The sequence below is a fragment of the Erinaceus europaeus genome, chromosome 8 (genome assembly GCF_950295315.1).
Source record: "Erinaceus europaeus chromosome 8, mEriEur2.1, whole genome shotgun sequence".
Lineage (NCBI taxonomy): Eukaryota > Metazoa > Chordata > Mammalia > Eulipotyphla > Erinaceidae > Erinaceus > Erinaceus europaeus.
The window spans coordinates 30282595-30297763 of NC_080169.1; the positions used below are offsets into that span (position 1 = coordinate 30282595).

General features: G+C 38.1%; 1 protein-coding gene across 1 annotated transcript in view; it reads right to left on the reverse strand.

Moving 5' to 3' along the window:
- Nucleotides 1-15169, reverse strand: part of DNAH11 (dynein axonemal heavy chain 11) — a 388706-nt gene that overhangs the window by 102068 nt on the left and 271469 nt on the right. Inside the window, 5 exon segments of the mRNA XM_060196111.1 lie at nt 5836-5970; nt 8039-8140; nt 9925-10107; nt 10732-10875; nt 14556-14669. Of these exon segments, the coding sequence (XP_060052094.1) occupies nt 5836-5970; nt 8039-8140; nt 9925-10107; nt 10732-10875; nt 14556-14669 (678 nt within the window).

Genomic DNA, 15169 nt, shown 5'->3' on the forward strand with positions numbered 1-15169 from the left:
TACTCAAGAGAATACTAGTGAAGTCCTTCTATCTAGTTTCATGGTCATTTAAAATTTGTTTTCTCAGTTAATTATGTGGATCCTTTAATACAGGATTTGATGGGAGCTGCAGTAAGTATTGATGTATACTGACTACAGGATAGCTTACCAATTCACTGTGTCTCAATAAATGCTTAAAATTGATCCAATATTATAAGAACATGTAAGTCAATAAGGCCTAGGAAAAATCAGTAATTTGATAGTACAAGAAGTGCAAAAAAAAAAAAAAAAGCAGAACCCTGTGAGGCTGGTGATTTAGCTCACTTGGGAGGTGGACTGCTTTGCCATGTGAAGAACCTAAGTTTGAGCCTGTATATGTTATACTCTCTCTCTCTCTGTCTCTCCCTTTCTATTTGAAAAAGTCGAGTCACAGCTGTGAATCCCCAATGTTGAAAAAAAAAAATACTGTTGTGAAATTTAGATTTATTCATGATAAGAGATAGAATGCCCAGAAAATAACAATAAAAGGTGGCAGAGTGAAATAGAGTATCAGTTCCCTACAAGCTATCATAGCACCTACAATGCCAAGGTTGTGAAAGGAATAGCTGAAAATGATTATCAAAGATGTTTTGTTACAGTCTCCATGTACTGTGTGAGAAGAGCCAGGCCACAACAGCAATACAGTCAGATACTAAGGAACTGTAAGCCTCTAGTCCTCTTTATAATTTTGTTTTAACCTTTTATCCTTAATGACAATATATCCATTAATTTTTAAGAGAAATGTTTCATGTATCCTCCCTCTATCTTTGTTGTCTTTGGTTGGTGATAATAAACAATAAAGAGCACCTACCTAATTCTCTAAAACAGCTTTGAAATTTGAAGATTTAGTAAACATAGACTTATTGGCTATTGAAATCATCAATAATTTCCCTATACCTCCTACACAGCATAAATCATTTACTGACACTGGCTAACAAGGGTTTAAGAGTTGGAACATGTCCGGTAATAAATTTCTAGACAGTTAAAAATCACTATAATTTTATTCTAATGCATTATAGATTGCTTGTAATGTCATCCTGGCGGGGGTGACCTATTTCTAATTTTGAACAGCTGTTCAGCTCAGGAGTTAGTTAATGATTAAATATAAATTGCCTGATTTATTAGTCTGAATGGCTGAGCTTCCAGGTCAATGCTACATAGACAAAATCATCAGTCTTGATGCTTTTCAGAAGTTAACTGTCTCCTGTTATAGTCAGAAAGAATGTATCCTCAAAGAAAAGGTCAGACATCTTCAGTTGATCCTTTTAAAACACATGTGCACACATGTATATTTTCCCTGCTTAACATTATGCAATCTTTTAATCCTTGCCCTTGACTAAGTCATTAGAGTAACTAAAGAATATCTTTGGGGGGCCAGGCAGTAGCACACTGGGTTAAGTGAACATGGCACGCAGTGCAAGGATGGGTGTAAAGATCTCAGTTCATGCCTCCAGCTCATTACCTGCAGGGGCGTTGATTCACAAGTGGTGAAACAGGTCTGCAGGTGTCTATCTTTCTCTCTCCGCCCTGTCTTCCCCATCTCTCTCAATTTCTCTCTTGTCCTATCCAACAACAATAATAACGGCAATAACAACAACAACAAGGGCAACAAAAAAAAATGGCCTTCAGGGCAGTGGATTCATAGTGCAGACACTGAGCCCCAGTGATAACCCTGGAGGCAAAAAAAAAACCCAACCAACTTGGGAAGCCACTGTTAGAGACATATGATAGAGCCCTTTTGCTCTTGATGAGATGTTCAGATAGTGTATAACTACTTCCAGAAAACAATCATAAAATGATACTTTTCTTATCCTTCTGTACCACACAAATGGAAAGTACTTCAAACTGTTATCTTTCTACTTTACATGGGAAAAGTTATAAACTCCACCAGTAGGAATGGAATTATTTTTTCTAATATAAGAACAAGTCTTGAAAGGATTCAAGAATTTTTTTCTTTTTTCTTTAATTTTTATTTATTTATTCCCTCTTGTTGCCCTTGTTTTATTATTATAGTTGTTGTTGTTATTATTGATGTCTTCGCTATTGGACAGGATAGAGAGAAATGGAGAGAGGAGGGGAAGACAGAGAGGGGGAGAGAAAGAGAGACACTTAGAGACCTGCTTCACCACCTGTGAAGCGACTCCCCTGCAGGTGGGGAGCTGGGGGCTCAAACTGGGATCCTCACACCGGTCCTTGGGCTTTGTGCCACCTGCACTTAACCCACTGCGCTACTGCCCGACTCCCAAGAATTTTTTTTTTAACATAGGAGGCTCCTCACATCCATTCATTTATTCAACAATTATCTACTGATGCCTGTGGCATACCAATGGTATTTCTATATGTTTAGGGTCAAGCGGTGTCGAAGGTAGATGAAGTTTCTGACTTTTGAGGATTGTGTTTGTTAGGGAAGAAAAGACCCTCCTCAAAGCAAACATACTCATTTATATGCATATCCACCTGTATATTGTGTTGTGATAAATACTACAGAAATAATAAAGCAGAATAGTGTAAAGTTCTATAGAGTTATGTGTGGGGGGAGAGCAGGATGAATGTTTTATGTAGGGAGGCTAGAAAAAAATAAAACATACATAAATGATAAGAACTTTTAGCAGAGACCTAAAGAAAGTGAGCAAGGCAGTAATGCAATTATGTGGGAATGTGTAAGCCCCATGAAGGAAAAGGGTGAAGATCAAGTTGAAAAGTATTCCAAAGCATGAGGAAGAATGAAGAGGTCAGTGACGATGGAAAAACGGGACCGTGGCAGAAGTAATGATGAAAAGTTATCTAGGAACCAGGTCATGCAGGGTCTTACAAGCCTGGTAGGGCCTTTAGATGTACTTTGATTTAGATAAACAGTTATTAGAGGATTCTGAAAGCAGTGACATGAGTGGCCCGATATTGAGCTTGGTTTGTCACATCTGGCTCTCACTGAACTGAGGGAAGATTCAGGGCTGTGGTATCTTATCATCTTTCTTTCTCTGTCTCTCTCAATCCAGAAATGTCAATCCCAGGTGCAGGAGCAGTGATGGCTATAGCATTGCTACAGGAGAGAGATAATAGGGCCTGACCCATGTAGTGAAGTCAAGGTCTTGAGAATACTACTATTCTGAAACAGACTTCGGAGGTACAGTCAATCCTGTATGGAGGTGGATTAAATGCATCTTATGAGAAAGAGAGCAAAAAGTTAAGGGTGAGTTCAATACTCTTAGTCATACCAAATGAAAAAAGACTTGCATTTTTGAGATGTAATGGAAAGACAGGATTACGCAGAACATAACTAGGAACTTATGTATCATTAATGTATCAGGAGTCTCCAAGGGATGAAGGATTTAAATTAGCAGTAGGTTTAAATAAGATTTTTAATGCATATTGTAATTATAGAAATTAGGGTATGGTTCAGCTGAACCCCTCCTAGTACACATTTCTCTTGCTTAGGCAACTCTAGTTTTGGAAGGAAGGGTAATATGTCCAATCCCATAGGATGGCCTGTGATTGACTAAGCCATAACAATAATTCCATTTCCTTCTAGTCCAGCCTTCTTTGTAGTTAGATGTGGTCAATCTACTTCAGGCTACAGCAACCAAAGTGGTAGTTTGCCAGAAAGGTTGTCAGGAAACTCTTTTTTTTTTCTATAAAGGGAAGAAAATATGGCTGACAAAGATTCCTCTTTTTCTTGCTTGACTTGAAAGGTATAGTAGCCATCTATGTTCATGTGGCAAAATGCTGAGGTTGAATGACCACATGCTAAGTATAGAAAAGCAGAAAGGCACAAGGAGATTATGTGTCTTACCACAATTACATGTATCAACACTAATATTGACTGACCCAAGGCTATCTCCAGGGCTTGGTACCTGCAAGATGAATCTACTGCTCCTGGCAGCACCTAACCCCACCCTGTCTTCCCTTTTATTTGATAGGACAGAGAGAAACTGAGAAGGAGGGGAAGATAGATGATAGATAGATAGATAGATAACTGCAGTAGTATTATCACGCCCCCGAAGGTGGGGATTGGGGTGGGGGGAGGGGTTAGAATCCTGGTCCTTGCACAGGGTAATGTGTGTACTCTACTGGGTGCACCACCTGGCACCTTGTGTTTTTTAATATATGAACAACAAACTTCCATTTGTTTAAGTAACTACTAATCAGTTTTTCTATTACTTTCAAATAAATCCATTTCTAACACTGCATGTTTATACTATAGCCAGTGCTTAAATGAAAATAGCAGTTTTACTGAGATCTAGTTCTCATACAGTGAAATCTGTTTCCTATAGTAAGTACCCAATGGAAAGGATTTATTTCTGTAGACTTTTTTATATTTTTGGTATTTATTTATTTATTGGATAGAGAGATCCAGAAATGGAGAGAGAATGCGGTGGTAGAGAGGGAGTGTGGTGGGTCGGGCAGTAGCACAGTGGGTTAAGCGTGTGTGGCGTGAAGTGCAAGGACCAGCCTAAGGATCCAGGTTTGAGCTCCCGGCTTCCCACCTGCAGGGTAGGGGGTCGCTTCACAGGCGGTGAAGCAGGTCTGCAGGTGTCTATCTTTCTCTCCCCCCTATGTCTTCCCCTCCTCTCTCGATTTCTCTCTGTCCTATTCAACAACAATGACACCAATAACAACAATAATAACCACAGCAAGGCCAACAAAGGGGAGGGGAGAGGGAGTGTGGCAAGAGAGACATCTGCAACACTACTTCCCCACTTGTGAAGCTTTCACCCTGCAGGTAGAGACTGGGGTTTGTACCTGGGTCCTTAAGCACTATAACATGTGCACTCAACTAGGTGCACCATCACCCGGCCCAGAAAGGATTTTAATATAGTAACAGGTTAGTGTGATAATCTCTGATACCTACTTAGAACATTTTCTTCATGCAAAAGGAAAGCTGTACCCAATAGACATTAACCCAAATTACATCCCCTTTGTCAAGCCCTGGTAATGGTGGCACACCCATTTGAGCCCGTGCATTCTCAAGCCCTGGTAACTTCTAATCTATTGTGTTGTTGGAAAAGTCCTGGTACATTTTGGATAGAAAAACAGAGAAATAGCTTACAACTTTTCTGGTATCCCAATACTTTGTTTCTACAGAATTGACTTTCTAGATTTTTCCCATACCATACATGTCATGATATGTGACCAAAAAATTTAATATGTTTCTCTTTCACAGTTCATTCATGCTGTAGCATTTATTAGCACTTCAATCCTACTTGTGACTGAATGATATGTATGTATGAATAATATAAATGTATCACACATAGTAGTATATACTGATGACAAGGATATACATTTTACCACCCATGTTCAAACAGGAGAAAGTTAGCAAGAACTGTTCTTAGAATTTTTATTCCATGGAGTAATCACTAGCATTACTATATCAGTCATTATAAAAAGATGTCACGGAAAACACAAAAAACTAAATCAAACAAGTTTTGCTAGAAGAAATTTCTGTTGATAGAATCCCATTGCAAATATATGTTAAATATATTAGCAAACAGTTTAATAATGTGGCTTTTTAGTGACTACTCTCAGTTTATAGCTTTAAAAAACCACTGAACTCATGGTTGGTTATAGGCTAAAAACTAGAATCTATCACTTCCTTATGTTAGATTCACAGTATGAATTATGATTAAATATTCCTCTTTGCTATCAACTTCATATACATTTATCTATTACTGATAACACATAAAGATCCAAAATAAAAAGATGATTAAATGTTGCAACTGGAGGGGGGGGGAAATGTTGCAACTAGAATTTTGACAAGCTCCAAAACAAAAAGATGACCTAAATATTGCAACTAGAATTTTGAAAGAAAAATTAACTTACCTCAAGTTCCTTGACAAGTCTATTAGCTAGTTCAATAGTGGTGTTAGTCTGATTTACTTCTTCTTGACACTGAGCTTTCTTGGCTATTGCTTTTTCAAAGGAAGTTGTCAGTCTGTTTAGATTTCGGTCCAGATCCTGAACAGGGGTTCACATTACATTTTGAACCATTTTTAGTTAAAACTCCGTATTGAAATATGGTGTGAGAGTGTGTGTGTGTGTGTGTGTGTGTGTGTGTGTGTGTGTGTGGTGTCATGACCTCCTGCATGAGTGATTTCACTTCTCTTAGGGAAATTATTTTCACTCCTTTTCTTCCAAACAGACAGAGAAGATGAGATAGAGAGGGAGAGACACTACAGCACTGCTCAATCATCTGTGAAGTTTTACCAAGTGCTGCAATGCTCAGGCTTGCTTAACTAAGGGCTTCCAAGATGGAAAGGTGTGCACACTTCCAGGTGAATTATTTTCCAATTCCTACAATAATCTTAAAATATTTATTATCTCAATGTAAATGAAACAAAGTTCTTTCATCTTTTCTTTTTCCCTTGAAATTTTTCTCAATTTACTACCCTGGTAACTTGTAGGTCAAGTAGAAACCTACCTCAACCAATCTTCACTTTGAAACTAGTATTTTTTTTTAACTTGTTTGTTTTGGGGATTTTTTTAAATTTTATTTTAAACAGAAAGTATTCCAATCCAGCCTCTTTGGGAAACAGTATAATATTAAGAATAGACATACCATGTTAAAAAAATAAAGGATGCATTTTGGGGGACAAAATGAATGGAATTAGATGCGATAGTACTAAGTTAAATATCCAGAAATGAACGACAACTCTAAGATGGTTACCCTCCTATTTGCAATATAGTTACTTAAAGCAAACAAACCTTCAAAAAAAAAGTAACTAATCTGTTTCTTAAATTTTGTGAGAATAATGGTAGTTATGGGGAGGGGCAGGTGACGATGGGGCATAGGATTTTGGTGATGGGTTGGTGAGTTGTACACTCACATATAGGTATGAAACTACACCCCAGAAGCCTAACTTTGTAAATCAATGCTAAATTGAAGATGATGATGATGATGATGATAAATAGGCCTACCATATGGTCCATCAATTCCTCTACTAGGTGCCTATCCAAAGAATATAAAACAAAACTAGTATTCTTTAAATACTTGCGATGTGTCAGTTACTGAATATGCATTATTTCCATTCAATTCTCACAATCTTAAGAAATAAATGCTTTGATAATACTTATTTCAGGGATAAGAAAAGAGAAGTTCAGAGAGGTTGATCTTGACAGTGTGTAGAGTGAAACAATGAACAGTGGAGCCAAGATACAATTCATGCAGTCTGACTTCTGAATCTCTGCTTATAATCACTAGTGCTACCCTTCCACTTTTATTGACAGATCTAAGAGTTACCTAGAATGGAAAGAACGAAGGCTTCCACTTTAAGTTTGATATCTAATAGAAGGCAAAAATATCTACCAGGAGCTGGGTAGCTCACACTGTAGAAGGCATGTTTTATAGGTGGGAATACATGGGTTTGTATCCCTGGCTACTACCCGGGAGCACACAGCAAATGTCAAAGTAGTATTGTGATGTCTTTCTTTCCCTTTCTTTTCTAGACATTTTGTTTTAATTTACTTTAATAAAGTTATTTTGGCCACTAGAGTTATTGTTGGAGTTTGGTGCTTTTATGATGGCTTCACAGCCCCTGGTGGCCATTTTACTTTTCTTTTTCCTAAGGGGGGGGGCGGTGAGGACTGACCTGCAACACTTCTCCGCTACTCATGAAGTTTCCCCCAATGGGGAAAGGAGACAAACTCAGTTCCTCATACATGATGTATGTCTCTACTAAGTGAACCATTAAGTGCCCTGTCCTTCCCTTTCTGTCTCTTTTTCTCTGCCTCTTACCATCTACCTAAAAAATATCTACTGAACAAATACATAAATGAATATATTAATGAAAATTCCTTTCTGCTTCAGCCTAATCTTAATATTCCTTTAAGTGCTTCCTATGTGCCAGCTGTCATGCTGAATCCTGACTAGGAACCATCTGTGCTGCTCAGATATGGCTCCATCTAAAGATGGGATTCTAAAGTGAAAATATGGGGTAGTGGATATTTCTTTTTTACTTTTCTTTTTTTTTTAAAGGGGATATTTCTAACTCTTAAGAACCTCTTCAGTATTATAACTTGCACTTACTTCAAGCTTTTTCCTAATTGCCTCTAATTTTTCTGTAGCTGCAGCCAAGTCTAGGTTTGCTTGGGCTAATGCTTGCCGTTTTGGTTCCACATCACAGTAGACCTAAAAAGCAAAGAGGACAAGTAGATTATTCCTACATTTACCCAAAAATTCACAATTAAATTATTTAACTCACCAAGCAATTTGTTGCTTGTTTCTTACTAATGGTGTTAACAACAGAGCAAAACACATAGCTTTCTATGTTCTGTCTGATGGCCTCTTATTGACTCATTTATTCTGGACATCAAAGTAAAATACATTTGTATAAGATGCTACACAGGCCAAACACCACTGAGATTCTAAAAATGGTTGAAAATAAAATAAATGTCGATGGGACCAGGCAGTGGCACATCCAATGAGTTCAACTATACACAAGGATCTAGGTTCAAGTCCCTGGTCCCCATTTGCACAGAGAAGCTTCTTGAGTAGTAAAACTCAAGAAGCTTTGACCTAGCACGTTATGACTGGGCCCTCCTCAATCGCTATCCAACAGGGCATGGCCAGTGCGCCGCTCTGTTCCATCGCTGGGGAGCCAGAGACGACCCGAACTGCCCCTGCGGCTACAGACAGACTATGACCCACATAGTCAATGACTGCCACCTCTCCAGATTCAAAGGAGGTCTCGAAACTTTACATCAGGCTCAACCTGACGCTGTTGACTGGCTACGGAAGAAGGGCAAACGCTAGAAGAAGAAGTAGTAAAACAGTGCTGCAGGTGTCTTTCCCTCCCTCTCTACATCCCTCCCTGTTTTCTCCTTCCCTTTAAATTTCTCTCTGTCACCATAAAAAATGGCTACAAGGAGTTGTAGATTTATTGGCAGGCACCAAGGTCCAGCAATAACCCTGGGACAATAAAAAATTAAATAGTACGAAGTGAGAACAAGTTAATTCCCTAAACTTAAAAGAGAAAGTGAGACATGGTGTCATACAGTATTGTTCATCCTTTCACTTTATTTTCTAAGTTCACAATCACCTTCAATGCATGTGTTATTTCAGTAAGTGGTTGGAGATTTTAGGTGTATTGATTTCTTTCCTACTGAAGAAAGAAAATTCTATTTTAACTTCTACTTAATAACAAAATAATACCCAAAAGAGACAATACTGCACCCTGCTTGACTGTTCACTTAACATGCAGTGAGGGCCATAATTTTATGATGGTGTGAGATAATAGCAACAGGATCCTATTTTCTATAAAAAGATAGAACCTGGTTTTGGGTTTTGTGTCAAATCATTTTGGAAATGTCACTATCTATACTTGAAATTGTCTCAGTACTTCCATATTTGGACATAACATATAACATTCCAAGACAAACAAGACTGTTCTTCATAGTTACCCAGCATTCAGCAAGCTACTTCAGCATAGTTGCTGGACCAGAAGAATTGATAAGTCAGTTACTAAGTTAAATAATGATCTCTGCATTGAATGAAAATAAAAATTTGAGGTTTGGTTATATATAGGTAAAAATCTATCTGTCATTAAAACACTAAAGCAAAATGGAAAGGTTACTTCTTCTTCACTTCAGTTGGTTAATGTCTTTCTTTTTTTGTTTTTTTTTTTTTGTTTTTTTGCTTTGGGAGGAAGAGTTAAGTCTCATTAAACACCAGTGAAGGTTTATTTGATCCAAACTAGAGTTACACTGCCCTAAGAAGAGATAGTTTTTAATATTTCAAATACCTCCTGCATAAATTTCTGTTTTAACCTGACAATTTCATGCTCATTCTTAGAACATACACTTATATCTTAAATTAAATGTCAAATTGCTTACCATACTTTGATGGTATAGAAATCAACATGTTTATGATCCTCTGTAAAAAGCACAAGTAAACAATCACATTACAACAGATACCTCATAAAATTTAATGATGTTGATGACCCAGGCACAGAGACCAGCTGCTGCAAAAGATTTTGTTCGAATCAGGTTCGGATTAAACTCTGGGTCTTTCAAGTACTGTTCATTCACCACTTTTAGACAGTTCTCTGGAATGTGTTCTTTGTCATAGTTAATTAATGCTTGCAAAAAATCATCAACCTACAAGGCAAAAAGACTTACTGCAATGAATCCATTTTGGCTGCAGAGAAAATTCCAAGATCAAAAGTTAAAATCAGCTTTTAGGACTTATATTACAAAGGCAAAATTGGCAAGCTGCATTTATCCTACTGTTTGACTTTTTCAGTCCTTATAGTATGAAGTTAGAATTAGCAATGGACACTTTTAAAATCTCCTCTATCCCAGGGTAAAATATTCAGTCCTTCACAGGAGGCATTCACATTTCGAAGAAAAGAAAAGCAAGCAAGAAAAAGAAAAACACATACCAAAAAGCCCCCTTGCTTCACCTTCTCGTACATTAGTAACATTTTTTTTCCTACATAAGAAATCCATGTAATTTTCTCCCTCCTACACTTAACTGCTTTCATAATTTTGAAAATAATTAGCAATCTTCCAACTGCTGCTGGTGTTGACTTTAGTAAGCTGTAACCCCAAGCTAACCTCAAACTTGGCAAACAAAATGTGTAAGTCTAGAGAGGAGATAATACTTAGGGGACTGGAAGATGATTTCTTTGACTTGAACATCATTTGCTGTTATGTATAACCGTAGAATTGAGAACAGTACTTGAACTATCAGGATTTTCATCCTGCAAGGGTGTCTGATACCTTTCCCATGAAGATTTTAGCTGCTTTCCAACTCCGGTCTTTCGGCACTCTGCCTCTGGGAGCCAGAAGCACCATCACAGCTGCAGTCACATTGGTAACAGCATTTGGGGGGTTAGGGAAGACTTTGAGCTCAGTGAGATTGACCTGGATAAAAATAACACACATGCACTCAAGACAAGGGGAATCTGGAGAATAGCTGTTAGGCTGCCAACCTGTTTATTTATTTTTTTCATACCAATCAGTTTGGCAGCTCTTTATCTCTCACCCAGGGGTTCTATCTTGAGGCACCAGAAGGCTCAGTTCTTGCTAGGCACTCTTCTGGGATTCCAAAAATATCACTGTCTTTTTGGTCTCTATGAAAACTCTCCACCTGGCATTTCAATGGCTGACACAAAGGAATTATATATATAATATAAAAAAAAATATATATATATGTTTGAAGGGAATTATGAATCTATTCCTTCTACAGAGTGTGTTGTGTGGTAGTCAGCCTCTCCTAGAAACATGATTCCTAAGTCTGGAGTTGCCTAGGCTCCCCCGCCCCCCTTTTCACATGCATAGAAATATCTCCCATTATACTACAATGAATTTTTTTTTTTGGCCTCCAGGGTTATCGCTGGGGCTTGGTGCCTGTACCACAACTCCAGTGGCCCTAGCAGCCTTCTTCTATTTTTGTTTCTGGTGGATAGGACAGAGAGAAATTGAGAGAGAAAGGGAAGACAGAGAGGGGGAGAGAAAGGTAGTTACAGACCTGTGAAGTGACCCCCCCCCCTGCAGGTGGGGATTCGGGGTCTCGAACCTGGATCCTTGTGTGGATCCTTTGCTTTGTACTGTGTGCGCTTAACCTGGTGCACTACCACTGCCTCCTACTTCAATGATTTTTTTTTTTTCCTCCTGCAGTGATTTTTAACTGGAAGAATATTCATATGACCTGAACCTACATTTTACCCTATACTTGAATTGCTCAAGTTAGAATCTTGATTTATTCAATGTATGGCATTACTGGTACAAATGAAAAATATCAGGATAAATAATTTGGGTAAGAACCAGTACCTGTAAGTATGTGTGAAAAACAATAGGTATTTATTTTCTTTTAATCCTGTAACTTTATAGTATACTTGGGCCTTACAAAACCTTACCAAATGTTGGATGTAATTTTGTATCATTACCTTGAGCTGTTGGTTTACTTGGGTAGTGATTTCAGAAAATGGAAAGGGTATGAAAATAAGAATGGGGAGTCAGGTGGTAGCACAGCAGGTTAAGCACACGTGGCGCAAAGCACAAGGACTGGCATAAGGATCCCGGTTCAAGCCCCTAGCTCCTCACCTGCAGGGGTTTCGCTTCACAAGTGGTGAAGCAGGTCTACAGGTGTCTATCTTTCTCTCCCCCTCTGTCTTCCCCTCCTCTCTCCATTTCTCTCTATCATATCCAACAATGATGACAACAATAACTACAACAACAACAACAACAACAAAAAACCCTACAAGGGCAACAAAAGGGAATAAATAAAATAAATATTAAAAAGAAGAAAGTAACAACAAAATAAATGACTTAAACTATGTGATATTAAGAACTGTTTAAGCAAGAGGTTTTTTTGTCATTTATAAACAACTTTGATTTATATTTGTGACTTTATTATTTTTTGGCAAGTAATATATTCAGAGAAAAAGCTGCAAGTATAGAGAAGCACAAAGACGAATCTAAATATTTCACTGTTCAGAAATAAAGAATATAAACCTTCATTACATAACTGGGGAGGTGGTTTAGTAGGTAGAGCACAGACTTTGCAAACGCAAAGTCCTAGGTTTGATCTCCGGCACCATATGTAGCTAGTATAATGCTCTGTTTTCTTTCTCTGTTAATATTTTTAATCATTTACTACTTAGAGATAGTCAGATACTGTCTTCCCGGGATGCATTGGATCGACCTTCTCGTGGTGCATCCCGTGAGTACCCATTTATTGGGGAAACTGTCGATCCTTCCTAGCCGACTGAATCCACATGGATCCCAGTCACTTTCAAAGTCAGCAACAAGTAGACATCAGGCTCAATCTGACGCTGTTGACTGGCTACGGAAGAAGGGCAAACGCTAGAAGAAGAAGAAGACTGTCTTCCCACCCCAACCTTGCATGTTTTTGGAAACAAAAGATAGTCATATCATATAGTCTTCTATAATCTGTTTGATTTACTGAATATAACATGAATATTTTCACATGTTGCTAACTAGTGGTCTGTAATATTCTGATGAGAGTATCTGAATTTATAATAATCATAGACCATGGTGCATTCTGTTTTCTAAATTTTTCAGTTTTATGGGTGATCCTATTAGAAGCATCCCTAGAAATTAACTCTCCTCAGAGTCCAAATCATTTCTTCAAACAATTCTTGGAAAAACATATAAAAAATTTCTTTGAGATCAGTGAAAGTCAAGATTCCTTACTCCTGGATGTTTAATCTTAAATACCTTGAGGGTGTGGTAATTCTCTAGGATTCTTCCTTGAGGAACCAGAAAATAACACTATCCACGGGTTCTTAAGATAACACAGATGTAATATTCTCCCTTTCCTTACACTAATTATCTCACCACCACAGATTATTATCTCTTTTGGAAACTTAAATACTCTATGAGATTTTGCTAGTAGAACAAATCTGTGGAAAGCAATATAGGCCAAACCTAAGTACCTTTGTTTCTGGGGTGTGTGTGTGTGTGTGTGTATAATGAGTCTCACACTAATGTTACTTTCATATACCAGGGAAAATAATTCCTTCAGTGAGCACTGTCCTGGCATATGTGGTGGTACCACTAGAGCCTTCTACATGAAGTCCTCCTTTCTCCTGCTGAATCACCATTCTGGGCCACTCTACTTCGTTCTTCTTCTTCTTTTTTTTTTTTTTTTAATATTTATTTACTTATTTCCTTTTGTTGTCCTTGTTGTTTTATTGTAGTTATTATTGATGTCATTGTTGTTTGATAGGACAGAGAGAAATGGAGAGAGGAGGGGAAGACAGAGAGGGGGAGAGAAAGACAGACACCTGCGGACCTGCTTCACTGGTTGTGAAGCGACTCCCCTGCAGGTGGGGAGCCGGGGGCTCGAACTGGGATTCTTAAGCCGGCCCTTGAGCTTTGCGCTACGTGTGCTTAACCTCGCTGCGCTACCGCCCAACTCCCTCCACTTAGTTCTTAAAAGAACACACGGGAGTCGGTCGGTAGTGCAGTGGGCTAAGCACAGGTGGTGCAAAGCACGAGGATCATCTTATGGGTCCAGGTTTGAGCCTCCTGGTTCCCCACCTGCAGAGGCGTTCTTCACAAGTGGTGAAGCAGGTCTGCAAGTGTCTTTCTCTCCCCCTCTGTCTTCTCCTCCTCTCTCCATTTCTCTCTGTTCTATCCAATAACAATGACATCAATAACAACAAAAATAATAACTATAATACACTAGGGCAACAAAAGGGAATAAATATTTTTTTTAAAAAAAGAACACACAATAGGAATGAATGGATCAAATCTAGTGGCTCACAATAGAACTAACTGTCTTTCACTATATTTTTCAATCCAAATTAAACCCCATGGTGCTAGAAGTAGCCAAAAAGAGACTGTTTATTGGGATGTAATAGGAAGAACTCCTGGTTGGGAAAGGAAGTTTAATTCTAATAATGACCTCAAAGGTTTGTTCCAACTTTAAGATTTTTTCCCTCTTAAAAACAACAGCAGCAGTAGCAGCGATGATGACAACAACAACAAAAACTTTTTGGTAGCATAGAATTTACATTCTATTTCCTGACAACTTCTAATAATAATATACCTAGGAATCAAATAATCATCTTTACCCTGTTGAGTGTATTGAGTGCAGCTGTTGCAGCCACCAGTGCAGGCTCAGCCTTGAGTAAGTCCGACTCACACTCTCTCTGTTTCTGGAACACTTCAGTCTGAATGGCTGTCACCTAATTAGAGAAGAATACAAAACAAATCCAGATACACAAATTACTATCACAGAAATCTCTATGGGAAAATTCAGACAGACTCAGGAGAGTATTCAATAATTCAGCTGTTGATATTGTGAACTTATATTCTGAACAAAGCTTCAAGTATGTATAAAATAATCAATGACACATTCTAACACAAATGAATTCAAATATTAAGTTTTTCCAAGAAAGGCTCTTGACATATTTAATATTAAGGTGTCACTAGTTAAAAAGCCAAAATTAACTGATTTTGCCCTTTTCTATCATTTTTTTTTCTTCAGAATTTTGGCTAATTGAGTAATCATAAAAATGGGGAATTGAACCATGGTCCTTATGCTTGATGATGGGTGCTCTTAACCAGGTGGGCCACTGCCCAGCCCTCAATACATTTTTAAAATACAAACTAATTACTCGATTTTCTAAGTATCTGATAATAAAATGTAATTGTGGCTCAGCAATATGGTTCACCAAGGAGGCTG